General features: G+C 56.7%; 12 protein-coding genes across 12 annotated transcripts; 5 read left to right on the plus strand and 7 right to left on the minus strand.

The window, feature by feature from the left end:
* The first annotated feature begins 6 nt into the window (after positions 1-6).
* Positions 7-1349, plus strand: BDV59DRAFT_19268 (uncharacterized protein). Its single transcript, XM_073692089.1, has 3 exons — positions 7-170; positions 361-554; positions 607-1349. Exons 2-3 carry the CDS (start codon positions 508-510, stop codon positions 1172-1174), a joined length of 615 nt encoding a protein of 204 aa, XP_073548719.1. The 5' UTR covers positions 7-170; positions 361-507; the 3' UTR covers positions 1175-1349.
* A 45-nt stretch (positions 1350-1394) lies between these two features.
* On the minus strand, positions 1395-4562 carry BDV59DRAFT_176536 (uncharacterized protein). Its single transcript, XM_073689458.1, has 6 exons — positions 3704-4562; positions 3081-3592; positions 2907-3018; positions 2102-2859; positions 1849-2038; positions 1395-1787 (listed from the first exon to the last, which is right to left on the minus strand). The coding sequence occupies exons 1-6, from the start codon at positions 4209-4211 to the stop codon at positions 1678-1680; spliced, it is 2190 nt and encodes a 729-aa protein (XP_073548720.1). The 5' UTR covers positions 4212-4562; the 3' UTR covers positions 1395-1677.
* Positions 4563-5131: 569 nt separating this feature from the next.
* Positions 5132-7084, minus strand: BDV59DRAFT_192742 (DNA-directed DNA polymerase IV; the record flags this gene model as incomplete). Its single annotated transcript, XM_073692101.1, has 4 exons — positions 5132-6313; positions 6367-6723; positions 6776-6948; positions 6979-7084. The coding sequence occupies 4 exons, from the start codon at positions 7082-7084 to the stop codon at positions 5132-5134; spliced, it is 1818 nt and encodes a 605-aa protein (XP_073548721.1).
* A 568-nt stretch (positions 7085-7652) lies between these two features.
* Positions 7653-9211, plus strand: BDV59DRAFT_19325 (mitochondrial ATPase complex subunit ATP10). The gene is made up of 2 exons (XM_073692193.1): positions 7653-8112; positions 8186-9211. The coding sequence occupies exons 1-2, from the start codon at positions 7712-7714 to the stop codon at positions 8880-8882; spliced, it is 1098 nt and encodes a 365-aa protein (XP_073548722.1). The 5' UTR covers positions 7653-7711; the 3' UTR covers positions 8883-9211.
* Positions 9017-10125, minus strand: BDV59DRAFT_19318 (putative vesicle transport v-SNARE protein Gos1). Its single transcript, XM_073692179.1, has 3 exons — positions 9895-10125; positions 9720-9833; positions 9017-9654 (listed from the first exon to the last, which is right to left on the minus strand). Exons 1-3 carry the CDS (start codon positions 9958-9960, stop codon positions 9151-9153), a joined length of 684 nt encoding a protein of 227 aa, XP_073548723.1. The 5' UTR covers positions 9961-10125; the 3' UTR covers positions 9017-9150.
* A 173-nt stretch (positions 10126-10298) lies between these two features.
* On the plus strand, positions 10299-11475 carry BDV59DRAFT_176545 (60S ribosomal uL29 domain-containing protein). The gene is made up of 4 exons (XM_073689459.1): positions 10299-10361; positions 10470-10609; positions 10839-11064; positions 11147-11475. Exons 1-4 carry the CDS (start codon positions 10359-10361, stop codon positions 11150-11152), a joined length of 375 nt encoding a protein of 124 aa, XP_073548724.1. The 5' UTR covers positions 10299-10358; the 3' UTR covers positions 11153-11475.
* A 17-nt stretch (positions 11476-11492) lies between these two features.
* On the minus strand, positions 11493-15044 carry BDV59DRAFT_176547 (mediator of RNA polymerase II transcription subunit 16). The gene is made up of 9 exons (XM_073689460.1): positions 14586-15044; positions 14189-14534; positions 13416-14123; positions 13147-13366; positions 12973-13092; positions 12814-12924; positions 12490-12756; positions 12306-12437; positions 11493-12239 (listed from the first exon to the last, which is right to left on the minus strand). The coding sequence occupies exons 1-9, from the start codon at positions 14726-14728 to the stop codon at positions 11536-11538; spliced, it is 2751 nt and encodes a 916-aa protein (XP_073548725.1). The 5' UTR covers positions 14729-15044; the 3' UTR covers positions 11493-11535.
* Positions 15045-15765: 721 nt separating this feature from the next.
* Positions 15766-17849, plus strand: BDV59DRAFT_19377 (putative SIR2 family histone deacetylase (Hst4)). Its single transcript, XM_073692283.1, has 2 exons — positions 15766-16401; positions 16470-17849. The coding sequence occupies exons 1-2, from the start codon at positions 16095-16097 to the stop codon at positions 17831-17833; spliced, it is 1671 nt and encodes a 556-aa protein (XP_073548726.1). The 5' UTR covers positions 15766-16094; the 3' UTR covers positions 17834-17849.
* Positions 17850-18266: 417 nt separating this feature from the next.
* Positions 18267-19492, minus strand: cbfA (putative CBF/NF-Y family transcription factor). Its single transcript, XM_073692293.1, has 3 exons — positions 19217-19492; positions 19001-19134; positions 18267-18920 (listed from the first exon to the last, which is right to left on the minus strand). The coding sequence occupies exons 1-3, from the start codon at positions 19382-19384 to the stop codon at positions 18308-18310; spliced, it is 915 nt and encodes a 304-aa protein (XP_073548727.1). The 5' UTR covers positions 19385-19492; the 3' UTR covers positions 18267-18307.
* A 400-nt stretch (positions 19493-19892) lies between these two features.
* On the minus strand, positions 19893-21882 carry BDV59DRAFT_19393 (putative GTP binding protein). The gene is made up of 3 exons (XM_073692316.1): positions 21760-21882; positions 21612-21706; positions 19893-21556 (listed from the first exon to the last, which is right to left on the minus strand). The coding sequence occupies exons 1-3, from the start codon at positions 21770-21772 to the stop codon at positions 20006-20008; spliced, it is 1659 nt and encodes a 552-aa protein (XP_073548728.1). The 5' UTR covers positions 21773-21882; the 3' UTR covers positions 19893-20005.
* Positions 21883-22080: 198 nt separating this feature from the next.
* Positions 22081-23001, plus strand: BDV59DRAFT_201283 (HAD family hydrolase; the record flags this gene model as incomplete). The annotated part of the gene is made up of 4 exons (XM_073693762.1): positions 22081-22180; positions 22239-22260; positions 22326-22435; positions 22520-23001. 4 exons carry the CDS (start codon positions 22081-22083, stop codon positions 22999-23001), a joined length of 714 nt encoding a protein of 237 aa, XP_073548729.1.
* A 2886-nt stretch (positions 23002-25887) lies between these two features.
* On the minus strand, positions 25888-26471 carry BDV59DRAFT_19413 (uncharacterized protein). Its single transcript, XM_073692340.1, has one exon. The coding sequence runs from the start codon at positions 26380-26382 to the stop codon at positions 26029-26031; it is 354 nt and encodes a 117-aa protein (XP_073548730.1). The 5' UTR covers positions 26383-26471; the 3' UTR covers positions 25888-26028.
* Between the last annotated feature and the right edge of the window lie 1186 nt (positions 26472-27657).

Genomic DNA, 27657 nt, shown 5'->3' on the forward strand with positions numbered 1-27657 from the left:
ACATTACCATTGTCCATATGCGATTCACGATACCATTTTCCAATTGTTAATCTCTTCTATTTGGCCGTGACTTCTGTAGTCACCGATGCTTGCAGTGACTTCCCATGCATCCCCTTTAGAGACATCTTCCGTCACTAACTATTATACAACCATTCCCTCCATGGCCAGAGGTATTTATACACCCTCCTGCACCTCCCTCCGTGTCTTCTCTCCCTCTCTGCATACCCCCAGGCCCTACATTCCTATCTCTTTCCATCACCAACCAGAACCATCCATATCAACTGCATATCATTCCACTTCACAAGCATGGCTGTGAGTAACCCCAACTTGGCCACCAAACAAACTAACCCGCACGAACAGGACAACCACCTATCCCCCACCTTGCTTCTCATCTTCAGACTGGTCGCTGGGACCTACGAGCTCCTCAACCACCCGGGCCTGTCCATCAAAAGCTCCGCCCCCCTCGTCCTCGCCGGCGCAGGCAGTCCTTTCGTGGACGCCATACTCATGATTGCCATCACCAAAGTCCTCGCTACCAGCCCCTTTACCCCCTAGTAAGACCTACCCAGCCCAGCCCACACAAACCTCCTCGCCAACACCACCCAGCTCCTACCACAGCTCCTTCTACGCGTCCAAGCCAGCCCACGTGTACGTCGTCGTTGACCGTCACGACCCCGTCGAGCCGGGCTTCGAGACCATCAACCACCCCCTCCCAAAGCACGCCACCACCCAGACCGTTTCCACCTGGGACGAGGCCACCATCTTGCCCGGTCTTTCTGAGCGCCTCCCGTCCCGCGCATGGCCCTGCTGCACCTCCTCCCCCAGCCGCTCCGGGTGGTCCGTGACCTCGAACGCCCGCAACGGCACCAGCCACACCCTGGGCCTGGCCCAGTCCGTCTGCGACTGGATCGTCAAGGAGGAGTGGCCTGCGGGTTCCGACGACGGCAATGCCAAGGACGGCTGGGTTTGTGCCCCGGAGGATGACGCGGCCAGCTTCGCTGATACCGAGCCCTACGAGGAGGGTTTCTTTGAGCAGTACTACGGGCAGGCGGAAAACGTCCTCACACCTGCTAGTACTGAATCTGCCGTCAGCGGTGCGGGCCCTGTGGAGTGGCCTGCTGGTGATCAGGAGCTGGCGGGCAAGTGGGTGTCGTCTGGGGATGTGGATTGGTAGATGGTCGCGGTGCATGGGTTGTATTCTTAGGAGGCTTCGGGTGTGATATTGTGGATGCTGGTTTTGGGTTTTGGGTTTCCTGGTTGTTTTGTTTTTGATATCTTTACTTGCTTTGCTTTCCTGGTGATGTTGATTTTAGTTTCGCTGAATGGTTGACCAATGCAGAATTCCCAAGCTGAATGATGTTCGTACAGTGGAAAGTAGTTTTAGAAGGGTCATGATGGTGTCTAGTAGTCTGTAGGTTGGGAAACTTGCCCTAGATATTCTCACATCGGCCACAGGCTACCAAAGGAAAAAGAATAAATAGACTGAATAATACTACAGTATTAAAATAAGCTACGACTAATGGCAACAAACCCCCGTGTACCGCTCAAATGATCCCGCCATTCGATTTTTGCCCCAAGACGCATGGTAATTCAGACCTGCTCAATCAAATTCTTTTCATGGTCATCGGACATGGTTTGATTCGGTTGGTCCCATTCATCATACTGTTCCTCCGCAAATCAGCTGTACGCGTTGGTCGGCGGCAGCAGTTTCGCTCCGTATCGCAGATCGAGAGAGCGGGAGTCGCTGCCGTCATATACAGCGGCCTGTCGTTCTTCGAGGAAAGCAGCTACAACGTAGTCAATTAGCATGACGAGAGCAAACGCAGAAACCAAACAGGTGCGACCTACGAGTAATCTTGATCATGTCAAACCACCGAGCAGCATTCTCGTCACTGCCCTCAACCGCCTTCAGGACACCGTCTTCGGGCCGCGGAGTGGCCTTCGGGGGCAAGCTGCGCATCTTCAACAGCATGTGCAAGATATCCGAGAAGCGGTCGCCCTGGCTGGCATAGTAGGGAGGACGCTTGTCCAACGGCCACTGGCGGATGGGCGTTAGAATCTCGAACGATTCTCCTGACAGATCGTACGACTGGAAACTTACCCGCTGCGCGAAAGCTTCGTCCTCCCAGGTGCGGAACAGCCAGCAGGTTCGCTCCACACAGTTCAGGAGGATAAGGGCTACCAGGAAGGTCTCGAACCAGCCGCTCTGTTGGCGCTGAAGCAGTCGGCGTTCGAGATCGTTCATGACCGATTTGCTCAACTGCGAGGCGCGCCGCTCGGTCGCCGCCCGCAGCTGACTGCATAGAAGTGCATATGTCTCGGCATTCGCCACTTCATCGATCGGCATACGGCCGTCATCGGAGGGCTGAGCGAGCGAGTTCATCGCCGTAGGCGGGAGGGTCGGGTTGCAGTAGGTTTTCCAGCGAATTTCCGAATCGACAAGGATATGAGTCGCAACCCAGAGCTCCAGCGCCCGTTCCAGGAGCGCATCCTTCTTTTGCTGGCTCAGCTCAGAGGCTAGGATCAAGGTGGGGCGCATGAAATCAGAGGTTTCGCGCTCGTAGAACAGCGGCGCGGTCTTTTTCAAGTACAGTTCGAGCTTCCCCGGGAGATCCTCTGTGTCGCTGTCCAGCAAGTAAAGCTCTTGTAGCGAGCCCTGGAACTGCGCATCATCCCCAAGGCCTTGTAGCTGAGGGTCCAGCGTGGACGCGGCCGCCTTGTGGCCCTGGAGACCGCTGAACGTGACATACACCATACTGTCCTCGAAATGCGTCACCTCAATGCGACCGGAATAATGCTCGAATTTGACTTGGTTGCGAATCCCGCTGACGTCGTGGTAGGAAAGGGTGGCATGGAGATCTAAGGCGGTCAGTCCCGTTCCATCAAAAGGGCGGTAAAGCACCTACTTGCGTTGAACGATTCAAACTCCTCTGCGATGCGCGTCCGAATACAAGGATGCTTCCACAAACGGGCGCTCTCGACACTGGCGCATGTGGTACAGGGGCTGTCGCCGGAGCACTAATGATTTGTTAGCCATCACGCGATGATAGGAGATGGGAACAAGATGCCATCGATCATACAGGTTTCTTGAGCATGCGGCAACGGATGCATGCGCCCCGCTTCCGAACCTCTTGCACCTCCCTACGTCTGGCAGCAGAAAATCGGCCGCGCACCTTCGGCTTGGACGGCTTGGTGGAGTTTCCAAATTCGTTCACGAAGCCTTTGGCCTGCGAGTTCGGGTTCATCGCGATAGGGCGCGGGAACGTGGCGGCACGTTGGGTGGCGGCGGTCAGCGTGGGGTCGTGTTCTTGAAGACTGTCGAACAGCAGCTGTTCCTGAGTGGAGAGCTGATTGTTCCACGAGGTGCCCAGCTTCGGCAAGCCATCGGGCATGTCATGGTCCATCGAAAGGCCCTGGGGGACCATTTCACTCGCAGATGCGGCGATCATGGACAGCTGCGACTGACGAGCGTTGGAAGCGGGATCGGGAGTCAGGGAGGCATCCGCTAAGGAGGGCGACGCGGAGGACGGCTGCTCCCCTTGCGAGGTATTGGGCAGAGAGGGAAGGGCCGCATTGGAGGGTTGAGGCGTTCCTATGAGATTATTTGCGTTAGCGCGCCACCAAACAAGTGGACAGATGCCAACGTCGGACAAAGAAGCGGGACGAGAGAGAGAAGGCCCAGGGGAAGAGGGTTCGCGCTTACCGGGAGGTTGCTCGTCCTCCTCCGCGTGTTCTGACTGAGGGAGTTGGCCCTGGAAACCCTCGGCTTCGAGAGCCGGATCAACCACAATCGTTTTGCCCCCAACGGTGGACTGCGTGTATGCGGGACCGCCCCGTTTGTTCTGATCGGACGAGACGGCGCCCACCTGTCTCGAGGCCTCAGCCAAGACATTCAGGCCGTCGAAGTTCTGTCGCGTGAATGGCATATCCACCCCTTTGCCTTTGCCTTGTCCCGCAGCGCTCGGGTCCTTGTTCTGGTCGCCGTCGGTGAGATCGGGAAGCTCGTGGAGCCGTAGCAGGACGCGTTGACGGTCCCGGAGCGGGATGGCTTGACACTTTTTGACGAGATGATTGGTAAGGCTGTCGATGCGACCCTTGGGGAACTTCTCGCCGCAGGCCTTGCAGGTATGTTGATAACGATTGCTGGCATCCTCGAGCTTCTGGCCTCGAATGAAGAACTCGAGGATGAGTTGGTTTGGTTTGCGACCCATGGCGAGGGTGTGAGAGACGGACTCGAATGGAAGGAACGGGAGCAGAAGGGATCGCAGAAGGGAGGCAGAAGAGGAGAAGACGATATTCCGAAGATCTCTCGCGATGTCTCCCGGAATGAGGCAGAGTGGTGTGGTTTGGAGCGAAGAGGGAGAGTGAACGAGGGGTGGACGGCAAAATAATCGCGCCTGGGGGTCGACGCCACCGGGCGATTAGGAGGATTCTGGGAGGGAAAAAGGGGAGGAAAAGAAGGGGAAGACCGGAGGGAGTCGATAAGCTTCCAGAATGCCACGAGAGACGCCGAACGCAGGAGAAATGGGAGGGAGAGGATGGGGGGAAGTGGGAGACAGTGGGATGAAGATGGAAGAGGAAGACGAGATGAGGCGGCAAAACGACGACTTTTGCACGGGCGGTCTGACCACGCGCTCCTACTGTGGCTTCACCGCACCCAAGGCGGTGATGAAATCGGTGACCAGCCAAGTTACCTGGGGTATCTATACTCTTGTATACAAGACGCCAGAATGCGAAATTTCCCTTTCACACCAGGATTCGAATTACTTCCCTGTCCTCTCGCACACATGAAAACTCTGCATCCGACTCTCTGCCTCGCTCTGGCATGCCAAGTTTCTGTGCAACCTTCGTCCAGACTCCCTCACATTCCACCCAGAGTGCTACGAGGTACGACCTACCTACCGCCAGATCAGGCGTGTTCGATAGGTATTATCACCGTCTCCCTGCGTGGGTGACCGCCTTTTGTCGTCGGGTCCAGCAGGAGATGTCGGTCTGCACCGTCGCCTCTGTTGTGCTCGATGCAGGAGCCACTAAACCTAGTTCGTATCCGGATGGATGGTGGGATATGCAGGGTTCGTCATGTTGTCCCTCCTTCAGCGAGATCTATTTCAACTCCATCGGATGAATTTTCTCAGCAGATCCGTTGCTCGGGAGGTCGCCATGGAACCCCCAAAATCTCAAAGATCCGTCGCTCATCCCGCCCTTCCAGCAGTCGTCCCGGGTTAAATTTTGTCTGCTGTGGCCCTCGTAGTACATCCGTATATAGTCCACGTTGGTTCAACCGCATTCCCTTCTTTCTCGCCAACAGCCGCATGCTTCGGTTGAATATGTCGTTGCCCGTGAAGTAGACCAACGCCGCTCCGATCTCCGATCCCGGCACAAACAACAGATCGATCCGTCGCCAGACCCGGCTGCCGGGAAGCTTCGATGCGCCGTGCCATTTCGAGCCATCACCTCGGGATGTGACCGCGAGGCTCGCCTGGAGGAAGCCCTGTTGGAAGAGCTGCGGTATCACACTGCCCATCATCAGGTCCCGGATCTGCTCAATAGTCGCGTCCGACTTGGTAATCAGCATGTCAATGTCGCCAGAGTCAGCTGCGCCACGCCGGTAAGAGCCACCGATGATGGCCTGCATCTCGGGGTCGACTTTCAGGATCGCCCGCCGGACAATCTCACCATGCACTTCGACCTCTTTCCGAGGAATTCGTTGAAGGAAATCCCCGTAATGGGCCACACCGATTCGCTGGGCTTGGGACAGATGTGCCTTACTTTTGAGGTCCTCTAGTGACCGGTAGCCCTGAGCCAGCCATCGGGAAGCTTGCGAAAACCCAGCGCCATAGACTCCCATGAATAGCTGGAGGATGCGATCTTCCGGCGTAGCACTTGTATTCTCCAGGCGGCGTAGTCGATTCGTGAACACGATCTCTTCGATCTTGTCTGCTAAGCGCGAGCCGATACCGGGGATAGCGAGAGCCTCTGCCCTGGTGGATATCTTCTTGGATTGTCTGCGCAGCGCGCTGATCGCCTTCCGGTAGGCGAGCACCCGCCAATTGTCATCGGTCCTCGTATAGTAATCTAACATTTGCTGGAGAATTCCAATGGTCCGACTGTTTGGATTATCACTGTCCGAGTTTGCGTCGTGCGCTTGCATACAGGCAAAGTTTTGTTGCCAATCTTCTTTGGCGTCGGCCTCCTTGTGCAGGTGTTTACTTTTCTTGCGCGCGGCCGTCTCTGGATCAGAAGTCTCAGAAACATCCGTCTCAGTCACCTCAGCAAGCAAGTCCTCATCGGCTTGGTCTAACGCCTCCAAAGGCTATCATATGTGATTAATAGTTACCCAGATCCAGCGATCGTTGGTCAACATACCAGATCCTTGGTGGCTTTGGCTTCATCAATGAAATCGTCCAAGATGTCTCGCCCACGAGAAGCAGGACAGTCTCGGGCCAGTTCCTCTCTCAAGCCCTCACGTTGTATTCCAGGAGTCTTCTCCGCGTGGTCGAGATCCGGGGAGTTCTGCGATGGCGTCAGGGGCTGGTGCGCGTATTTAGGCGGTTTTAGCGGCAACGAGTCGGTTGCAGGAGGGTTAAGCGACGGCTCTGGCTGTTTGGTCTCCGAAGTCCCAGGACTCCCGCAGACACGAAATCGCGACTGCGCTGTGCTTAGTAGAGACCGAAAGCAGATACACTCGGAGGGATAGCTCTCGTCGAGAAGGGCGATGTTCGTCTACAGGAATAAGCATGGATCGAAAGCAACCAGCGTGGCTGGTCTGACTGACCGGGAAAGTTTCCAAGTTAAGGTGCTTCAGAACATCCTGAAATGTGAGTCCTTTGTCGACGATGACGTGCGTCACATTATCTCCCCAAGACTTTTGCCAGAGAGCGCCGTACTCTTGCGCACGCTGGATACGCAAGCGTCGTAAAGGCGAGACGTCGTTGTTCGGAAAGAAGACTGGCAGTCACCATTAGATGAGGCGTCTACCACAACGTAGGAAGGATATCTTACAGAATACAAGCCCCTTGAAGATCTGTAGATGCTCGGGGATCGTTCTCACCGAGTAAGCCCGCTTTCTTTTGCCGGTAGCCATGGCTTTCGTGTCGTCCATCGAAGACCCAGTAGTGTTGGATCTCTTCACTGCAAAAAGCTGCAAATCGACACTACTGCCTAGACTCTGCCTGGGAGAAGGCCGTAGGGCAGACGGAGTTGTTGACCGTCGTACCAGGGCCGGAGGCCTGGGAGCCAGGGTCTCGTCATAGTGAGACTCTCTCCCCTCCTGCCCCTCCTCCTCCTTTCTCGAGCGTCTCGAGAGAGCTATCACTCGACCGAACTCATCGTCACCCGAATCCTCCGACGTATGATCCAATAGCTCAAGTTCCGTGAAAAACCGCTCCTTGTCAGATCTCGTATTCGCCATGTCCCGACCTCAAGGGTGAAGCAGCCATGGAAAGGAAGAGATTCCGCCTCTACCTAGCATCGTTTAAAAAACCGAATTGTCCTAGGTACTTACCTACCTGTGACGAAAGGGCGCAGGATGGTTAACACGCGGGGAGGCAGCAACGCGTTGGGGTCAGGTACACGAAAATGCCGCCAAGTCACGGGATCCATTAGACTTCCCAAACAGTCAGTACCAGCCGTCGCTGGAATCTGTCGGTTCTCCATTCAACACCTCCACCTCCACACCAGACGCTGTCAGCTCTCATCCGGGCGCCTCACCATGTGGAACCGCACGATGCTCCTCTCCTCGCTCACCGAGGCCTCCCTTCTCCAGGGCGGACGCTGTCTCAGCTGCCAATTCCGCGGTGCAATCCTCCGCACGAAGCCCTCGCTCCGCTACTACGCCAGCACGAACAGCCCCAAACCCACGCCCAGTGCCGCGAAACCAGCCTCATCCAGCAACCTCCAATTCAACCAGCACCCGTCCCCGTCACGCCTCCAATCGTCGTCTGCCCCAGAACCCGGCGATGAAGATTTCGTTCCTCCCAGTCTCGACCGACCCATCGGCACGGGGATCCCTCCCCACGAAGGACAAAACACAGGCGTAGACGAGCGCACGCTGCGACAGCGACGGGACGACTTCGTCAACTACGACCGCCATCTCGAGCGTCGCAAGGAACTGTACGAGACCCAACCGCCATGACATATCCCTCCCCCCCCCCCAAAACACACCCAACCCACTAACCCCGCCCAGCACGAGACAAGTCGCCAAACCATATTTCCGCGAATGGTCCAACATGCGCTACCACCAGGGCAAGACCTTCACGTCCAACCCGCGCCTCTTCAAGCGCGACAAGGCGCTCTACTTCCCCAACATGTACGGCATCACGCTGGCCTCGCCGAAGCAGCCGCAGAACACCACGACCACCCTGCGCGGCAGGATCTCCGTCGTGAACCTGTTCTCCAGCGTCTGGGCCGAGTCGCAGGTCGCCACCTTCACTGGCCCGCAGCAGAACCCGGGCCTGTACGAGGCGTTCAAGAGCGCCGGTACCGACGCCGACGCCGTCCAGAAGGTCGACATCAACCTGGAGGAGAACGCCATGAAGGCGTGGATCGTGCGCATGTTCATGTGGCGCATGCGCGCCAAGCTGCCCGAGTCCCAGCACGGGCGCTATTTCCTCGTGCGCAAGGGTGTCACCGACGGCCTGAAGGAGGCGATCGGCATGATGAACAGCAAGGTCGGCTACGTCTATCTGCTGGACGAGAACTGTCGCATTCGGTGGGCTGGCAGCGGTCCCGCCGAGGCGAACGAGCTCGAGGCTCTCAATAACGGCGTCCGCAAACTGCTGCAGGAGAGGCGCATCAGCGTGGAGTCTGAGATGCCGGCGCAAGAGTGGACGGGGAGCCCGGGCCAGGCGGGCGCTCAAAAACCGCGCGTCGTGAGACCTTGACGGAAGCTTGTTTCTTGTATATACACCATACAGTTCGGGGAACGTCTTTGTACCATATGTAGATTAGCCGGGCATAACGCCGGTCCATTAGAATCAACAACTCCTGTATAATAGACAATGAACAAGGCAAAAAGGCAAAAGGAAAAAGCATGGGCTAGTCAAAAACCCCGCAAGACGCCGTCCCGATACCGATATACAGGGTGGGAGAAGAGCACAAGTCGACCGCTAAACATCCAGTACAGAACACAATGCAGTAGGAGTTCCACAACTAGCGGAAAAGGAGCAACATCAAGAAACAGAAGCCAATAAACGCGCCCAGGATGAGGGCGTCCCGTCGCCGTTTCGTCCCAATCTTCCCCATCAACGCATTCATGCCCGGCACCTGGCCGGCGGCACCGACGATGCGCCGGTGGATGCTGGTCAACGTCTCGCGCTGGAAGCCAAAGTTCTCGTTGATCGCATACGCCTGGCTCAAGACGCCGTCCATCATGTTGTGGCTCTCGTCGATGCGACCCCGCTCCTCGAGCATGTAGTCAGCCTCGGCAGCGGCGGGATTGGAGGCTCGGTAAGCGTCAATGTCGGACCGGACGTTGGACAGGAGGTTGGCGCGATCACGAGATTCGGCGATCGCGGAGCCGAGCCGTTGGAGCTCGCGGTGATGGTCCTGGAGGACTTCGCGGTGGCGGGCGAGGTTGTTCTGTTTGAGGGCGGAGGAGGTAAGGGTGGCTTCGGAGTCGAGGAGACGAGCAAGCTGAGCGATGAGGGATTCGCGCTGGGCGGGAGGGTTAGCCTCAAATCGACTGGTTTTTCGACTCGTCTTCAAGGAGAGGTAAATACCTTGTCGAGCAGTTCCTTTATTTGGGATTCGACCCGGAGTTCTTCCTCCGAGGGCGTTTGCGGCAGTTTCGTCATCGACGCATACTGGGAGTAGGTGTGGAAGAGGGACTCGGTCTGTGTAGAGAGGTCATCAGTGGAACGTTGTAAGCTGGATGCCCTGGACGCCGTGCCGTACCTGAGTCTCAAGTGAGCGAGCCTGTTGTCGAAGTTGAGCCCATCCGGTGCCGGTGGAGGAGGCCATGACGGATTGGTTTGATGTCAGCACAGGAACAGCCCCAGTCGATGAAGGACTCGACCAGCAGTGCAAGTCACTGAAGGGATCAAAGCTATGGCAGAAGCAAGCGAGGTCTCAGATTGGGACTTATCAGTGGGAAACATGCCACATCTATCCACGGCTCCATCGCCCAGTGCGGTATGGGGCGGAGTCGATGAGGCGGCGACGGCATACGTAATCCTCTCCTGCCTGAGGCAGAAACCCCGCCACAGCACCACCAGCCACATCACGTGCCCGCTTAGGCCGCCGCACCACGCTCGCCGAAAAAAAAAACCCTAGTCCCACAACGAACATCCCAAATTCGACCCGGTCCATCTTCAATCCTCACCTCGACAACCGTACGATTCGACACGAAGCCGCCCACCATGGTATGTGCACCGCTGTGATTCTCGTCTCTGTGCCTCGAATTTTTCATCTGGATTTTTTTTTTCCCTCCATCTGCACGATTTGATACTGACGGGTTTTTCTCGCTGTAGTCGTCCAAGGTCAAGGCTGGTCAGCTCTGGGGAAAGAGCAAGGATGATCTCAACAAGCAGCTGGAGGAACTGAAGCTGGAGCTCAACCAGCTCCGTGTCCAGAAGATCGCCGGCGGCGCCTCTTCCAAGACCCAGAGAATGTGCGTGTTCAACCCTTGAAATCCAGAACCCATCCAAGTGCGCCCGGGAACGAGCAAAGGACAACGCGGAGACAACATTGCGAAGGAGGGGGCGGGAAGGGAAGAAGAGATTTCACCACAAGAGGAGGGAGAATCACGACACAGCAATGGATAGGGAACGGGCGCATTTTCCACACCAACGAACACCCGACCAGAAACAAGTCAATACTGATGCCTCCTCTCTTTCCAGCCACGACGTTCGCAAGTCGATCGCTCGCGTTCTCACCGTCATCAACGCCAACCAGCGCTCTCAGCTCCGCCTCTTCTACAAGAACAAGAAGTACCTTCCTCTTGACCTCCGCCCCAAGCTCACTCGTGCCCTCCGCCGCCGCCTTACCAAGCACGAGGCCACCCTCAAGACCGAGAGAAAGCGCAAGCAGCAGATCCACTTCCCCCAGCGGAAGTTCGCTGTCAAGGTATGAGATGTCGCCCACGGGGTCGGTTCATCGCAGGAACCGAACCGACCTTGTTTCTAACCGTCACTAACATGCGGGTCAGGCTTAAATGGAAGTCGGGGTTGTGTCCGGATCTGTATGGAGTTATGGGAACGTCAGTTGACGGGTTGACCACCTTGTGTGGGGGTCGGTTTCACCAAAACGTTTCTTAAAAGGCATTGATTATGTATCTTAGAAAGAAGATGCTGGTCGATATAAATGATGCTTTATTTGACATGACCTAATACTGGCTTTTTCCCTTCCGTTGTTCCGTTATAGTGTCGTGCAGATATCATGTTCATGACGTTGATACTGTCTGATGAAACGGGTGTGTGAAGCGTAGTCCAGCTGTTTATGGCTCCCTTATTCTGAGTCTCTTGTCGTAATCGGAACTTCACTTTCAACAAAGTCTTATTGGGTATTCTAACGACCACCAGGGCCAACAAGTATCGACTACCGGTGCGGCTCCGACTCCAAAGTCCACGCCGCACCACAAATACAATTCCGCACATAGCTCAACTTGTACATCATCCGGAACGAAAGCAGCGGGCGCGGGGGATACGCTCCGCACAGCACTTCGCAGCAGCGCACGCACCGCCGTCGCAACTGCCCATGGCCATTGGGTTTCCCATCCTGGTGTGGTTCATCCCGGCCCACGGCGGGCCCCAGCGGGATCTTCTTGACGATGTCCACGTCGCGCGTGCGCCGATACATATCCGAACGGGGGTCGGTGCCGAGCCCAAGCCAGCTGTAGTCGCCCATGTAGATCGCCATCCGATTGACTTCGGGCTTGAGGGCCGGCAGCGTCTGGCGGAGAATTGTAGCCACCGCGGTGACGAGAACCGGTGGGATGCGGGCGTTGACCAGCAGCTCTCTCTCGGGGCCGGGGCGTTCGGCGTCGCCGAAACCCGCGCCGTGATATACATGTTTCACGGCTGAATCTACTCCCGCCACGAACTTCTCGTACAGGTCGATCCGGACCGGTGACGAGTCCAGCGTCTGGCAGATTTCCGCGTAGTACACGCGCGAGTCGCCGATCAAGGGTACCGCGGAGTATCCGGCATACATTCCGCGCAGGCCCCGGCAGATGAACCGCAAGAAGGCTCGGGACATGCTGGACAGAAGAATGACTAGGGGGAGTGAGCTGGTAGATTTTACTGCTTATAGTTAGATATCTCCTTGCGGTTCATGTCATTGCCACTGGGAGGTCAAATAGAACGCACGTTTCTGGGCAAAGGCCTCTTGGTCGGACGATACACTTTCGAATTCGTCTGCAAGGTCAAGAAGCTCGTTCAAGATGTAATGTAAAAAGTCCAATGCCCACTTCGTATTCCCTAGTAATATGCGTAGAGCCTCTGAACGCCAGTCAGCAACGGCCTGTGGAAATATTCGAGATTGAAAGCCTACCCGGATCAGGCGGCTCCCCTTGTGCCCCTTTATTGAACTGGAGAAACAGGGCATACAGAACAGAGGCATGTCGGAGCTGGAGGATTGCCCACGGGATATTCGACGAGAAACTGCGGGCCTTGTATTTATTGGTGTATCCAAGGGCCGCTTGGATACTGAGACATCGCGGAAGATACTGGTGGCTCATCAATTTATCGTTCTCCTGCGTGAAATTGCAATTCACAGGTAGAGCGCGGTAAACTTCGTTAATGAACATGGATTGGGCATCTAATACCGTTAGGCGGATTTTCATTTTCGATACGGACCAGGATGGCTATAACTGACCAGGCGATAGTTGCTGTCTCAAGATCAGCAAAATGTCGTCGGAGTTCAGATCACTCCCACAAGCGCGACAGAACGCCAGCGCCAGGGAAACAATTGCCGCAGAAAACTTGTCTGACGCGGCGTTAGTCGATGTACATGATTGACGGTTGGAGGACCTACTCTCATCGTAAAGCCCACTTTCTGCACCGTAGGAATGCTCCATACACCTTAGGTGCATCTGTCCATCACGATCAAGCATGACGGCATTGCAGCCACTGGGGGAGAAGCTAACGTGGAGAGCTATTCGGCCAACATTAGTTTTGGTAGACGGGGACCGCACAGGCGCATTCTGACCTGCAGAATCAGAAGGGTAGTGGAATCCGGCCTGTGCGAGACAGGTGACGGTATCGGCATCGCTGACCCCGTTGCAGAGGGCCATGGTTTTTGCGTCGTAGAAGGATATGGTACCATCATCGTGGACGACAGCGAGAACATTGCCATACTCCGCCTGTTCTATGGAAGTTACGTATTTATCACAATGAATGTCATCAAGCCGACGAAGCAGAGACTTGGGCTAGTATCACTGTCAGCAAGATCTCTGGGGCTGGTGGGGGTATGCATACTTTTATTTGTACATTGGTTTTCTTTGAAGCCACTTCATCAAACTTGGGATGGAGAATCTGTGGTGCGGTTTCCAACTGCCATCGTACAATGACACTGGGAGGCCCTTGCTGCGGATGGTCGGCGGAAACATGAGGAGGTACTGAGAAAACCGCAATGACCCACGGATTTGCGGCCATGCCGGCAGAGTTGTCCTGTGTCGCAAGGATGGTATCTAGGCGGGTGAGACAGTAAGGGGGATTGGGAGGTGATGAGAAGTTATCCGGATTCTGACCCGGGGGGCGATTCATGGGGATGTTGTAAGGGACATCGACCTTGGAGTGCATAAAGCGGAAGCTTGGGACCGGGATTTGATTTGGCGCTTGCTTAAGCTGGCTGGGATCCCACTGAGCGGGGGTCCAGTTGATATGCACTCGATAGTAGCAAATCTTCTGGCAGGCAGAATGCGTGACGACCAAAATGCCGGATGGGGTGGCTACCAGTGCCGCATGTGTTAGGAGCCGGTCCGAGTAGCTTGTGTTCTTCAGCTCGGCGGAGATCTCTGCCCATCGGCCATCGGGGGTCTGGTAGAGGAGCCTGATGAGTCCAGATCGGGTGACACAGATCAAGCCAGCTTTACCAGCGGGGTGGAAAGGACCAATGGGGCGCCGTCGAAAGGGAGAATAGGCCCATCGGCCTTGTACTTTGGCAGCTTGGTTGAACGAATGTACCTGGGGGGGAGGAGGTCAGCATCATGACACAAGCCGCAGGGGAAACCAGCGGATGAAACACTTACGGAACGTTGGACATTCAACCACATGGTTCCGACAATCTGGCCTCCATCGTCATCGGGGTCAAATGCTGCTTGACGTTGACCACTGAGGCTGTTGAGGGCAATGGCGATGTTGTAGATGGAAACGCGGCCTGATGAGTCTATCACGGCCAGTTCGGAACCAAGCTCATTCCAGCAGAGATGGACCAGCGGGTGGCCACCATGGACTTCGGTGAGAGCGAACAGTCGAGTGTCATCGCTGAGGACCCATTTCCCGTCAGACGGGCGGCATTCTAGATGACGGAGATTGACTCGCGAAGCATCTTGAGTGATGTATGCGATACAGCCTTGCTTTGACCAAGCGATCTTTCTGGATTGGGATTAGTTTTCTGTTGAGGGGGGGCGATGTCACGGCACGTACTGGCAACAACCCAGCAAGCGCATCTCATCTAGACGCTGAGGGAGGCCTCTCGTGGAGGCAGTTGGGGTCAACCCCAACTCGAGGGAGGCGGATTCGCCGAATAGATCGTCCATGTTGATGCCGTCCTCCATGATCATGGGCATGGTTGGAGATGGGAAGATCCAAGAGAGGCACTACCAAGAAGATAGATATACGTTATGGAAGACGGGGCCTAGAGAGGCACAGGAGCCTTGGCAGTGGAGGACTGATTGGCATGTGTGGGTGCTAGAAGGTGACTGATGGAGCCCCGAGAAGCACTGCTATGGGCGTCGGGGGAGCCGAATCCATGGAAGGGGGGGCTGTCGCGGGACGGTAGGAGGGCCGCACCGAGTCAATTGGACGGCGCAAATGGAATCATGGGGAATCTGGGCTCGTCTGGGGACCTCCGAGCGCATTCACCGCATGAAGCATATGAATGGGAACGACCATGATCATGGTTGATAGTTGAGTTGATCCGGGTGGAGTCGAGCTGAGTCAGCAGATGTGGTCACGTGACTGCCGTATCCGGGCCAACCAGATCCAGCCAATCACGGCAGACTACAGGCAGTACTCGGACGAGGTTGTGCGTATAGACCAGGGTGGTTTGTATCTGGGTATGTTGAGCAGTACGGAGTATGGGAATACGACCATCTAAGTGTCTGGGTATCGAGGAGGGGTGGAATGTGTGGTTGAAATCGGCGACACCGGAGATGTCCCTAGGTAGATTGTACGCTGTATGGACAATAGGATGGGGGATACTCCGTACGAGAAGATCCATTCTCGGAGGAACGAGGAAGCAAAAATCAAAACACCAGACAAAGCTAAGGTACATGAACCGAGCTGTTGAGTGGATGCAGCTCGAAGGTTGATGCAGGCGATATTGCAGTCACTGAGCCTATCAACGGTTGGAGGACACTACATCCAACATCAACTCCTCTTCTCTTCTCTCTTCTCGCTTCCATCTTCTCTTTTCCTGAATACTTCGACTGCCAATCATTATCAAACCCAAGATCCCCTCTCCCTCTATACCCTTCTACCTTAACTCCGGCATTCCACCCGACTGCCTCTCTCCCGTGGGTCAAAATAAACACCCATCGGCCCCAAGCGAGCAGAACCAAACCTCCATCGTCAGTCTGCTGTCTGCTGCTGTCGACTGTCGGTCTTCCGCCTTGACCTCATCGACTTTTCCGTCCCGTCCATTCAGTTCCCACGGCCTTTTCTTCGCTCTGTTCTTCCGTCTCTTCTTCCGTCTCTTCCTCCATCTTCAACCCCTCCGGTCAGAATCAGTCTCGTGTTCAATTCGAATTTTCTATGCTTCTCCCTATGCTTCTTCCGATTGCAGCCACCGTCCACGCATCTTCCCTTTGTCATTGATCCGAAAGGGGTTCTCCGGCTTTTCTTCCTCCACGTCTCCTTCTCCCTCTTCTTCTACTTCTTCCTCCTCTCTTCTCTCTCCTCCATTTCCTCCTCTCTCTCTCTCTCTCCCTCATCATGGGAGACCTCATTTCTCCCATCGGCTCCCCCTTGAGCTCCGCCTGTTCACTATCTTCCCCTCCCCCCAGTCCCACCTTGTATCCGTCGCCGCCCCCATCTCAAGACTCCGAATTGCCGCCCGCCAGGAAAAAACGTCGCGTGGCCGCCCCCAAAGAACGCCAGACCCTGCAGTTGGATCTCTCCGCCGGCGCCCACCTCGCCCTGACCGACCAGCTCTCCCAAATCGACCTCCTTCGGAAAACCCTTCGCCGCCATCGCAAGATTGTCGTGATCGCTGGCGCCGGCATCTCCACCTCGGCGGGCAGTATGCATCAGCCCTTCTCCCCCCCTAATCCCCTTCGATGGGCTAACCTGGTTGGTTGTGTCACTCAGTTCCCGACTTCCGCTCCACAGATGGTCTCTTCAAGTCCCTGCAGAAAAAGCATAATCTCAAAGCTTCTGGCAAACTGCTCTTCGATGCCGCCGTCTATCAGGATGAGACCCTGACGGCCTCCTTCCAGGACATGGTCCGGTCGCTCTCCGAGGAGGCCGCCAAGACCACCCCCACGGCCTTCCACCACATGCTGGCCCGGCTCGGCCAGGAAGGTCGCCTCACGCGCCTCTACACCCAGAATATCGATGGCATCGAAGCCTCCATGCCCCCGCTGGCCACCCAGATCCCCCTGAACGTCAAGGCCCCCTGGCCGCGCACCATCCAGCTCCACGGGAGTCTCGACAAGGTCGTCTGTCAGAAGTGTCGCCATCTCATCGACTTTGACTCGGCCATGTTCGACCGTCCCGATGCCCCCGAGTGCCCGGAGTGCTCTCGGAACAATCAATTTCGCATCGAGACCGGCCAGCGGAGTCATGGCGTCGGGAAGATGCGCCCGCGCATCGTCCTCTACAACGAGCACAACCCCGACGAGGAGGCCATCACGTCCGTCATGAACGCCGACATTCGCTCCCGTCCCGACGCCCTGATCGTCGTCGGCACCAGCTTGAAGATCCCCGGCGTGCGCCGCCTCGTCAAGAGCCTATGCCATGTGATTCGCAGTCGCCGGAACGGCGTCACCATGTGGATCAACAATGAACCCCCGGTCGGCAAGGAGTTTGAGGACTGCTGGGATCTGATGGTCCGGGGGAACTGCGAAGAGGTGGCCCGTCTCGCTGGTCTGAAGCGGTGGGATGACCAGTCCGACACCGTGTTCGACGAATGCAGCCTTTCCGAGGTCGAACGGGTCAAGAGCGAGCAGGATGTGTCGATCGTGGTGCCGAACCAGACGCCCAGGAAGAAACAGAAGACCCAGGCCGCTCCCCTTACGCCGTCGTCGAGCAACGACGACGAGCTGCAGCTGCCACCCCCGATCATTGCCAATCCCGCCAGCCAGGGACGGAGTCTCAACGACCTGCTCAAGCCGTCCAAGGCGACCGGACCCAAGAAGGCGGCTCCGTCCAAGAACGCTTCGCGCAAGAACACCAAGAACACCAAGAAAGGGCAGTCCACCAAGAATGCGACCATCAACTCCAAGTTCAAGACGGCCAAAGCCCCGAGTCTGGCGGCCAACGCCAAAGCCACCAAGCTGGAAAAGGACGAACACAAGCCAATGCATCCTCTGCCGGATGGCGCTGCGCGCATCAATGGACCGATGTTTCCTAATCTCGGCCAGAGCACCCCGACTACGAAGAGGAATGGCGGATCCGAGACCATCTCGCCCAAGTCGGTCCCCAACGGCATGGGTGGTCTGTTGGATTCGTGACTCCATGGACCCGAGTCTATCTATCTCTGTATCATCTTACTTTCTGTCGCCATTTCTTTTGCCTTTCTTTCTTGCTTTGCATTCTAACAGGACCAGCCCCCTGCGACTTGTCTTGTGAATTGTCTTCATGATACCAGGATAGACCATACTTATTACCGGCGTTTGCGTGGAAGGGCGCAATGATGACAGCCATTGCACGGATCCCCTTGGGAAGGGAACCCCCGTCATCGTTTTGTTTGGGTTTTGTACGAACCATCCGGTTTGCATCAGGCGTTACGGAGGGAGTTGGTGGTCGAGGCTCAGACATGTGCGAATGCAGACTCGCCGAGGACTTAATGACATCTTTAGTGGTTATGGCTAGTCGCTCTGGAGAGCATCCTGTACATGATGGACGTCATCTTAATGGAAGCAATGTACCATTCGTGTAGCATATATAACGTATAGAGTCACACAGCCCATCTCCCGGCGCAATGCCTATCCCAGCCCCAGATCCCCTCGCAATTGCGACCCAGGCCCGGATTCATCCTCGTCACTCTCCGTGTCATCCCCAGCAGCATCTGGATCCATCGGGCGTCGCGCCCGCACATCCCGATCCAGATCCTCCACGCGATCAACATCCTCCTCCTCCCCGTGCTCCTCCTCCGCCTCATCCTCGTCGTCCTCCTCCTCTTCTTCCTCCTCGACCTCTGTCTCATTCTCATCCCCCGCCTCCGGCTCCAGCTCCTCCTGCGTCTCGTCGCCCTCGTCCGCCTCATCCGGCCGTCCCGCAACCCCATCCATCTCCCCAGCCCGCTTGACCCTCTTCGCGCCCCGCGCAACACTCTTCGCCGCGCTGTCGTCCGCGGCCATCGCCGCTCCGTTCGACGTCACCTCCACGGCCACCGTGCCCGGGCCCTGGCTTTCGCCATCACCCTCGCCCGCGCCCTCGCCCTCTGCCTTCTTCGCCCGACGCTTCCCGGCCTTCATCTCCGTGAACGCATCGAGCTCCTGCTCCAGCCGCGGCCGGAAGGCATCAAACTCCAGCTCCGAGATCGCGCCGAGCACATCCGACGGCGCTACCGTTCGTTTCAGCGTCGCCTCGTTGGCGCTGCATTGCACCTGTTAGTTTTCCATTGACCCTTGCAGAGGGGAGGGGGAGGTAAGTGAGAGGAGAAAGAGGCGGCATACTGCGACGATAAATACGAGACAAACACCGTCGCCGCCTTCTGGATGGCAAGCACGGCGTCCTTCTGGATGGAGGTGTTGGGCGGGAGGACCGATTTCGCGAGCCGGAGGGTCACCGAGCGCGGGAGGAGGTAGTCCTTCGAGAATTAGCAGTGTCCGATGGGATGGATAGTCGACGGCCACCCGATGCGGGGAAAGGAGAGAGGGAGGGATGTGTACCTCAATGCTCACGCCGGCCTCTGCGCGCGCCTTGAGCTGTTGCTCCGTGGCTTGGACGTTGGGATTCTGCGCTTGCGGGTGCGCCGGGGCGGGCACCTGCACTTGGACTTGCGGCGACGGCGTCTCGTCGGGGTCGCCCTGTGTGCTGGAGGTGGATTTTCGGGGCATCGCTTCGATGCTGCGATGTGGTGGTGGTGGTGGTGGGTTCGGAGACAGATGTATTGCTCTGGTTGGGGGCGGTCGATCGGTGGAAGTAAGATGAAAGGATACAATGGACGGAGATTGTTTGGGAGATTAATGTCGTCAGTCGTTATGGGACGTTGTAGGAGGGAGAATGTAGAGTGGTGTTTGGAGTCGAGGGAGAAAAAAGATGATGAGGTGGAAATTACGCGACGCGGCGGATGCGGGTGCGCGTGGCGATAGTCGGTATGTCTTGTGTCTTGCACTTGGCTTCGCTTCTGGGAGATGGTGGCTTGATTTTATTTATTGCTGCTGGGTTGGAATATGGATTATCATGGCTGGACTTTGATCTATCTTGTACGCTGGGAAGGCATCCTTGTGTGGGACATGGCTCTATCGATCGATATATATCGCCAGGAGTATAACATCAGGTAGCAGCTATCTATAGATATACTAAGCCCAGGACCTTTTTCTATAGAAGAATAACAATTCGAACCACTACTTCATAATACTCCATGCAATTATTCACATCTAATCATTCTACCATTTTTGAAAAGCCAGGCAACGCCTTTGGTATCCTATATTCATAGCAGGAAAACAATCATCCATTTATTCGGCCATCTCCTCGTCGTCCGCTCCATCTCCCCACAGCCCTTCGATCTTAAACTCCTGCGCCCACTCGGTGACGACCTGTTTCGTGTCCACACCTGATCCGTCGGCGGGAGCTGCACCCCCCTCGGTCGTGGTCACCACCGGAAGCACAGGGGCATTCACCCATCCCTGGATGCGTCCGTCTCTCCAGTCGTTGATGACGGTCATCGCGGCGGCCTCCAAATTCGGCACGCCGCCCTTGCCCAGACGGCCGCGTTTCCGGGCCACATGGATCAGGAAGTCCGTGGTCTGATCACTGCCCCCGCCGGGGAACAGCGGCGGGATGTTGTACAGCTGCAGCAGCTTCGACAGCAGACCCTCGGACGCGGACAGCCGCTTGACCAGGAGGGTCACGGCCGGGATCGGGTCCTCGATCTGTTTCGGGGGGATGGCGTTCAACAGCACCAGCCGGGCCTGCTCCTCCTGCTTCTTCTTACCCTTCTTGCCGCTCTTCTCCGCATTGGGGAAGACGATCCCCGGCGAGTCGATCAGCTTCAGCTTGCTGTCCAGCTTCACCTCCCGCAGGCTGGTGGTGACGCCGGCCTCGGCGCCGGTCGGACAGGCGTTGCTGGAGCCCTTGTTGAGCCGCGCGGTGAGCGCGTTGATGACGGACGACTTGCCGACGTTGGGGTAGCCGATCACGCCCACGGAGATGGCGCGCTTCATCTGCTTGTTGTGCGCGAAGGTCTTGAGCGCCCGGAACAGCGTCTCCGACGTGCCCTTGACGCTCAGCTGCTTGTGGTCGAAGGTGTGCGCGTTGCCGCCGCCGTTGGTCGCCTTCAGCGGCAGCGTGGGGAAGTACCGCCGCAGATGCACCAGCCAGCCCTTGAGCACCGGCGGCGGCACGAGATCGATCTTGTTCAGGATCAGGATCAGCCGCTTCTGGCCCGCCGCGGCCGCCACCACCTCGCGCTCCACCTCCTTGGACCGCGTGCCCTCCGGGTCGCGCGCATCCAGCACGTATAGGACCACGTCGGCCGCATCCACCACCTGCTTGAACACCTTGTCGAACTGCCGCCGCGAGCTCTCCTTTGAGAACGACTGCGCCACCAGCTGCGGCGCGGCCGATCCGTCCAGCGCGGCCCCGCCGGCTTCGTGGTCCTCGTCCATCCCGTCCATGTCTGCGTCGTCCTCGTCCATCTCGTCATCATCATCGTCGTCCTCGTCCTCGTCCTCGTCGTCATCATACTCAGCGGCGCGCGCCCGCGCAGACGCCAGCAGCGCAGCCATCGGATTCGACGCATCCCCGGCGTCCTCGTCCATCTCGTCGTCTAGCATGTCGTCGCTGTCGAGCGCATCCTGCACCTGGGGCGCGTTGGGGTCGGCCGACTGCCCGGCCTGCTGGGCCTTCTCGGCGGCGCGTCGGGCGCGGGCTTCCTCGCGAATCCGCGTCTGCTCCTCCGCCTTCAACCGTCTCTTCTCCTCGATCTCCTGCAGGATCTTCTCCTTGTGGGGGAACAAGTTGGGGATGCCGGGGTCCTTCTTGATCTTGGAGCGCCACTCGGGGTTCTGCGGGGGGTCAGCAACGAATCACCGGGAGAACAGACCCAACTCAACGACGCACCTTCTTCGCGAGCTTTCTCTGCTTGCGCTGTTTCGCCGCAGAGGCCTTTTCAATCTTATGCCGCAGGCGGACGGGCGTCCGCTTGGAATTCTTGCCTGGAAGCGAGGGGTTAGACGCAGCAAGAAGGAAGCACGGACAACCGACGAACCTAACTTGACCATGATTGACAGATTTCGAGACTGATTCTGCCGGGAGACAAAGGTCAAGGTGGACAGGACAGACAAGACGGGGGAGAAAGTCGAGCAACAAGCGGAACAATTTTCAGCGGCGCTAAGATAACCGGACTAACGAACCGCCGATCTCCGACGGATTTTCTTCTTTTGCCATCATCATCAACCACCACGACGACTGACTTCCACCACCACCAATTCCCCTCTTTTCCTGAGATTCGCACGGCGTTCTGTTTCTATAGACCTAGCGATTGTTGCATTTGCACTTGTTTTCCCATTCCTCTCCCGTGCGCTCTGCAATGGCCAAACCGCAAGGCTCCTTCTCGGCCCCGCCGCAGGTCCTCACTTTCGACGGCCTCCTCTCTGATTTCGACGGAACCATCGTCGACTCGACAGACGGTAAGCCCATTGCGACGTCCATGCGATTCTTACGACCCCGCTGACCGTCCCATTCCAGCCATCGTGAAGCACTGGCACAAGTGAGTGTCTCCCCCACCACCACCATCATCACCACGGCCGCAACCACCAGTCTAACACCGCATAGAGTCGGCGCAGAGCTCGGAGTCGACCCCAACGTCATCCTGGCCACCTCGCACGGCCGCCGAAGCATCGACACCATGGCGCTCTACGACCCTTCCAAAGCCAACTGGGACTGTACGTTACGTTCTCTTTGCCCCCCCGCCCCAAAAAATACCATTCCCGGGACGTTCGTGCAAGGCCCGCTAACACACACCCCAGACGTCAGCTACGTGGAAGGCCGCATCCCGAAAGACTTCGGGTCCGACGCCGTGGAGATCCGCGGGGCACGGTACCTGCTCTCGTCGCTGGACGAGGCGGGCGCGACGTGGGGGGTGGTGACGTCCGGGACGCGGGCGTTGGTGGACGGCTGGCTGGGCGTGCTGAACCTGACGCACCCGAAGATGCTGGTCGTCGCCGAGGACGTCGACGCCGGCAAGCCCAACCCGCAGTGCTACCTGCTTGGGCGCGAGCGGCTGGGCCTGGGCCCGGCCGCGAGCGTCGTCGTGCTAGAGGACGCGCCCAGTGGGATCCGCGCGGGCAAGGCCGCCGGATTCACGGTGGTTGCGCTGACAACGACGCACTCGCTGGCGCAGTTGCGGGAGGCGGGCGCCGACTACATCGTCGAGGACCTGCGGAGTGTCTCGGTTAGGGGGGTCGAGGGGGGTCGGCTGCAGCTGGAGATTCGGAATGCGTTTCAGTGAGCTGAGTTGAGTTGAGCTGGCCCGATTCTCGGCGGGATGTGCGGGCTCGTCCTGCTGGGAGTTGTGTGGCTTGAATAGACGTCGCATTGTACATACTCACGTTGGTTGTATATCTACGGTCCTCTGAACATACTCTTACGGCTGGATTCTGCCTCGGCGGATGTATACCGATGGCGTAGTAGACTCGGTTCGGTAGGCTGCCTCAACCCATACTGAACATTCTACACCGACTCTCCAGGCGGATCAGAACCTGAAAACAAACACCAGCATGGTCGACCGCACGCCACAAATATGATATATCAACATCTAGAACTTGTACGGAAGTGCCTTGCATGGTCTTCGTCTGGGCCAGCTCCCATCCAGACGACCGCGAGAACGGCGCACTAGTGGCGACGGTTACATAGTCTGTCCCAGCGGAGGCCTACCGTTAACCGGGACGACGGGATCAAGGAGAGATTACCTACGAGATCGGATCATCAGACGGATTGAACCAGTCTTCCCCGGGATCCACCGTCGTCTCCTCACCGCAACGTTGATCTAGATGGGAGTGCTCGGGAAAGGTCTCAGTCTGATACAGGCTCCTGTCTTCTGTCCCGGATGAGGTTGAGCCATCGAACGGGATACCGACGCAATTGAGTCCAGGGCCGCTCCCGTCGCGTCCCTATTCCCTGTTTCGGTCCGGGCAGATCCTCATGGCCCCAGGATAGCTGGGCAGATGTGGGCTCAACGCAGACCGATGGACGTCGATCAACCGAGCTCCATGATCCAAGCTCCGAGCTCCAAGCTCGCCTGGAGTCGGCGGTGAAGCTGCATGTAATGATGTACGATATAGTGCGCAGAAAACAGTGGAGACAAAGCGATTGTCTGGAATGGAGGAGTTCAAAGTAACTAGCTCCATGGCAGGTCGACCGGCAAAGCAAGGCCTGCATGGGCGTTGCTGCAGAGCATCACCGCTTCCTCGCCCTGTATGATCAGTCTCGCCGGACGACTGGTTTGAGGGACGCAGCGGCGCCTGTATAACATGAAAGCAGCATGAAGCCCACTGTTTAGAGTTGAAGTATCAGCAGGCATATGTGGGTGAACCGGTTCGCTACCGGGTCCGTTCTATTGATGTCGACGGGGAGAGCCCTCACCGACTTCTCGAGTCTATCTGTCTGTCTGTTGGCCTGTCTGTCCTGGAATTGCGCCGGGAGAAGGGCGTAAACAAGGAGATCGAGTCATGGCAAAGCCCGAATTATTGCATGAGTTGAGTGTACAGTACATGTAATGCATCACGGAGCACTGCGCTCGACGGAGCGTGAAAAAGTAGCGTAATTTGATGTTTTAAAATCGCCTGAAAGACGCATACGTAGTGCAGAGGAGATGGCGAAGCTGAAGCGCGAAGGAAGTATGTCTCGCCTTCAGCGTAAAATCCGCTGCGGTTTGCCACAACACCCATTTAAACTACACGAGCTGAGCTGCCGCTGCAGAACCGTCTGGCGGAGGGTAGCGAAGTTTCTGTGGCAAGCTGTTTCATGTTCATCCGCCCATGGCAATCGCCTCGTTGCTGGAAGGAGATGATCGGGTTCTGGAAGACGACGTATCAAGTCCACGCCGAGGTTCATGCAGGCAGACAGAACCGGATCATCCTGAGCTTCTCCTGCAACGAATCACGGAAACCTCGGAGGGGCAAGCTTCCATGACGACACCGATCTGACTTTGGTTCCATATGCAAGGGAGAGGAGAGCGGCTGCCTGTCCCGTTGTCCTTTTGGCATCTTGCGAGTGACCTCGGGAGAACGGATTGACAATCAAGGACGAATGCAAGATCTTCCAGGCTTGAGGGACTTTTTCTTTTCTTTTTTTTTTTTGATCCCGGGCTGTTGTTACATCCTGTAGACCTCACGCGGGAAGGAATCAACTGCAACCTTTCTGACGAACCCTAAGGAACGGAAGAAACACAATTGGGCTGATATCGAGCCGCCCTGGATGTGACCTCTGATACAAACGCACATCAACCAAACGGAAGTCACATACGCCTGGGCCCCGAGGGTTTCTTTTGCAGGAAAGTTTCCGCAGCGGCCCTGAGCGTCCGGGCACAGTTACACAGAGACAGCCCAAACCGCTGTCGGTCAAAGGTAAACAAGGAAAAAAAAACGTCAACTAACCGCTGTGGCGGTGGTGAAGGGATTGTCATGGAGGGCACCATCTCATTTGCTCAGCTGCAACGGACTATTGTTTGCTGAATGACAAATTGCTAATTCCTTGGCTCATCCTCCAGGGGGATGTGGCTGAAGAGCAGAGGAAGTTGAGTGCGCACCGCCACTCGGCCTTAACTGGGTTCTTGGCTCGATGTATCCTACGGAAGGATTTTCAGCTCGTACGGTGTAATGGTACGGTAAGATCTCCACCGAGATAGGCCAGTCTAAAGATGCACAATGCCAAGGAGGGACATGAGGTGATTGACAGGATCTCGGGTCCGTGGTGTAACTGCGATAATCCCTATCTCACTCCCGACCCAAAGGCATGGGATGATGATGACCCGGACGTTGTCGATGAATCTTATAGAGGCGTCGACAGTGCCAAGTCTACCTTATACTCAGACAGGGTGATGATGGGTCTTGAGGCTTGGATTTACTTCGGGGGAACGTTTGGGGAGCCGTCATGGCGCCGACAGGCTTTCTCGAGGCCTCTCTTATCCGTCCCCTCGACGACGTCCGGGATCTTCGGCCGAGATTTTTTTTTTTTGCAGGGTGCTAATATTTGAGATGGGAGGAGGGCCCCTCCATCGGCGAACAACGGCCTGTAACAGGTCCAATCAATAACAATTCTTGGGGAGCGATCCGTGCGGCAGTCAGTGGATCGGCCCAAGGGTCATCAGCCGTCATTCCAAGACAGGGCAAGTCAGATCCTCCTTTTCTTTTTCTCTCCAAAAGCTTGGAAGGAAAAATCCCGAAGGACTCCGTCCTGGAAGGCATTGCGCATCACCTGGGTGATCTGCGGGGGCTGATTGGTCTGGGCGTCCGAGGAGGACAAGACTTTCTCATTTTCAGTCAGTCGACGGTGCTTGTCTACGGGGGTACGGCGTAGGACAGGCTGTTGGGGCCGTCAAGCCCTTTGTCGGAACCTGCATACAGGCGGTACACGTGAACCCACTCAATGGGATTCGGCACTTGGGTTGGACGAACCTCCGCCATCCAGGCGCATCTGCAAAGGTGATGAAGATGTGACTATCCTCATCACGAGTCCCATCGTAGGCTGAAGAACTGGTCCTGGTACGGATGGGTTCGTGACGGAGTACGGCACCCCAAGTATCGCCTTGTAACGAATCGTTCCAGACGGCCGATGGGCATGCTGTCATCCACCGAGTAGCGTGGCCTGTGGAGGGATAGATGGGGATCATTTGGCCCCCTTTCTTCAGGTTCCACCGACCCAAAGTCCTTCCCCCCTTGGACGGCGCGATTACGGGCTACGAGTTGGACGGTATTGAGACTCCGGGGGTGGATTTTCCGTGTGCTCCGGAGGCCGCAGGCATGGCGAGTGGGTGCTGCGAATGATGGGCAGAAAATCCGCGGATCTTGGTCAGTGGTGATCGTTCGTTCCATGATGGCGGATCCATCTTGCGTGACTGCAAGAATTTGACTTTTGGTCGTCGGGAGAGCGTTGAACTGTCAAGAGCCAAAGTGTACCGTACCGCGACGGGGACGGTCGCGGGTGGACTCTCCTCTGCGGGAAAGTGAAGAAAAATGAAGGATGCATACGAGAACACCGACGACCGGACCTCTTGGACCTGGGATTTGTCGGAATTGTCGGGGAGGGAGCTGGACCCCTCCCCCTCACATCAAGGCGGGACGGGGGGAAGTTCCCAAGTGCATGGGAAGGGGATGGACTGGGTGCAGGCTGCGTCACCCTCGTGACTTGAGGTGGATTAACGCGCACATCATGAGGGATTAGTGTGGTGATGGAGGGGGGAGGCCGTGACAGAACCAGGCCGTCGGGAATTGACGAATGGAGGAGGGGGACGATCAAGGTTCCGGTTAATCCTTCGGATGGAGGGATGAAATGTAAGTAATGGTAATGGATGTCTGAGGCTGCCCTGCAAGAGGGCGCGATCCCTGAGGCGGATCGACAAGATCGGTCGACTATTGAATTTAGTGGGTCTTGGCTGAATCTCCTTTCTGAGGAAGATATGGAAGAGGGACGTGCAAGCGGATTGGGAACGATTGGCAGACTCAAATTTGTAGTTGGATGAGGATGATCGACGAGGCATGAGGAGATAGAATTGCGTTGGGATCTGACGCTAGCGGTACGATGAAAAGGAAGAAGAAGTTGGAAGTTGGACGAGAAGAGGGACTGCGTATGTAATCAAGGACCTTGGGAGCGGTCCGAGGCCGCTAAACCCAGGAGGGAATATGTACGGCGAATCCATGGACAGAGCCCGACCGGATCCCGTGATCCCGCGATCTCCACTGGTCGATAAGCTAATGCAGGAACTGACGAAGCTCTGAGTAGCGAGTCATGATGAGGTAGGTGTAGGTGTACGCAGCAGGTATGTACTCCGGACTTGGGAGGACTGCGTAGGAGTAGGAGTCGACCTACGAGTACCCGATAACATCCCAGTAGGTACCTAAGATTTAGTAGGATAACTGATGGTAGGTACTGTGTGCATGATGATTAG

Source organism: Aspergillus ambiguus, assembly GCF_047715705.1.
Source record: "Aspergillus ambiguus strain CBS 117.58 unplaced genomic scaffold BDV59scaffold_12, whole genome shotgun sequence".
NCBI lineage: Eukaryota > Fungi > Ascomycota > Eurotiomycetes > Eurotiales > Aspergillaceae > Aspergillus > Aspergillus ambiguus.

Coding starts and splice junctions, on each gene's coding strand:
- BDV59DRAFT_19268 (XM_073692089.1), top strand. CDS start 508: ATGATTGCCATCACCAAAGTCCTCGCTACCAGCCCCTTTACCCCCTA. Junction 555..606: donor ACCAGCCCCTTTACCCCCTA/GTAAGACCTACC, acceptor AACACCACCCAG/CTCCTACCACAGCTCCTTCT.
- BDV59DRAFT_176536 (XM_073689458.1), bottom strand. CDS start 4,211: ATGGGTCGCAAACCAAACCAACTCATCCTCGAGTTCTTCATTCGAGGC. Junction 3,593..3,703: donor GGAGGACGAGCAACCTCCCG/GTAAGCGCGAAC, acceptor ATAATCTCATAG/GAACGCCTCAACCCTCCAAT. Junction 2,860..2,906: donor GTTTGAATCGTTCAACGCAA/GTAGGTGCTTTA, acceptor TGACCGCCTTAG/ATCTCCATGCCACCCTTTCC.
- BDV59DRAFT_19325 (XM_073692193.1), top strand. CDS start 7,712: ATGTGGAACCGCACGATGCTCCTCTCCTCGCTCACCGAGGCCTCCCTT. Junction 8,113..8,185: donor CTCGAGCGTCGCAAGGAACT/GTACGAGACCCA, acceptor AACCCCGCCCAG/CACGAGACAAGTCGCCAAAC.
- BDV59DRAFT_19318 (XM_073692179.1), bottom strand. CDS start 9,960: ATGGCCTCCTCCACCGGCACCGGATGGGCTCAACTTCGACAACAGGCT. Junction 9,834..9,894: donor CTCGCTCACTTGAGACTCAG/GTACGGCACGGC, acceptor CTCTCTACACAG/ACCGAGTCCCTCTTCCACAC. Junction 9,655..9,719: donor TAAAGGAACTGCTCGACAAG/GTATTTACCTCT, acceptor CCTCCCGCCCAG/CGCGAATCCCTCATCGCTCA.
- BDV59DRAFT_176545 (XM_073689459.1), top strand. Junction 10,610..10,838: donor TCTTCCAAGACCCAGAGAAT/GTGCGTGTTCAA, acceptor CTCTCTTTCCAG/CCACGACGTTCGCAAGTCGA.
- BDV59DRAFT_176547 (XM_073689460.1), bottom strand. CDS start 14,728: ATGCCCATGATCATGGAGGACGGCATCAACATGGACGATCTATTCGGC. Junction 13,093..13,146: donor CTACCCTTCTGATTCTGCAG/GTCAGAATGCGC, acceptor TTGGCCGAATAG/CTCTCCACGTTAGCTTCTCC. Junction 12,240..12,305: donor AGAGGCCTTTGCCCAGAAAC/GTGCGTTCTATT, acceptor AACTATAAGCAG/TAAAATCTACCAGCTCACTC.
- BDV59DRAFT_19377 (XM_073692283.1), top strand. CDS start 16,095: ATGGGAGACCTCATTTCTCCCATCGGCTCCCCCTTGAGCTCCGCCTGT. Junction 16,402..16,469: donor CATCTCCACCTCGGCGGGCA/GTATGCATCAGC, acceptor TGTGTCACTCAG/TTCCCGACTTCCGCTCCACA.
- cbfA (XM_073692293.1), bottom strand. CDS start 19,384: ATGCCCCGAAAATCCACCTCCAGCACACAGGGCGACCCCGACGAGACG. Junction 19,135..19,216: donor AGGCCGGCGTGAGCATTGAG/GTACACATCCCT, acceptor TAATTCTCGAAG/GACTACCTCCTCCCGCGCTC. Junction 18,921..19,000: donor GTCTCGTATTTATCGTCGCA/GTATGCCGCCTC, acceptor GGTGCAATGCAG/CGCCAACGAGGCGACGCTGA.
- BDV59DRAFT_19393 (XM_073692316.1), bottom strand. Junction 21,557..21,611: donor AGAGAAAGCTCGCGAAGAAG/GTGCGTCGTTGA, acceptor GACCCCCCGCAG/AACCCCGAGTGGCGCTCCAA.
- BDV59DRAFT_19413 (XM_073692340.1), bottom strand. CDS start 26,382: ATGATCCCCATCTATCCCTCCACAGGCCACGCTACTCGGTGGATGACA.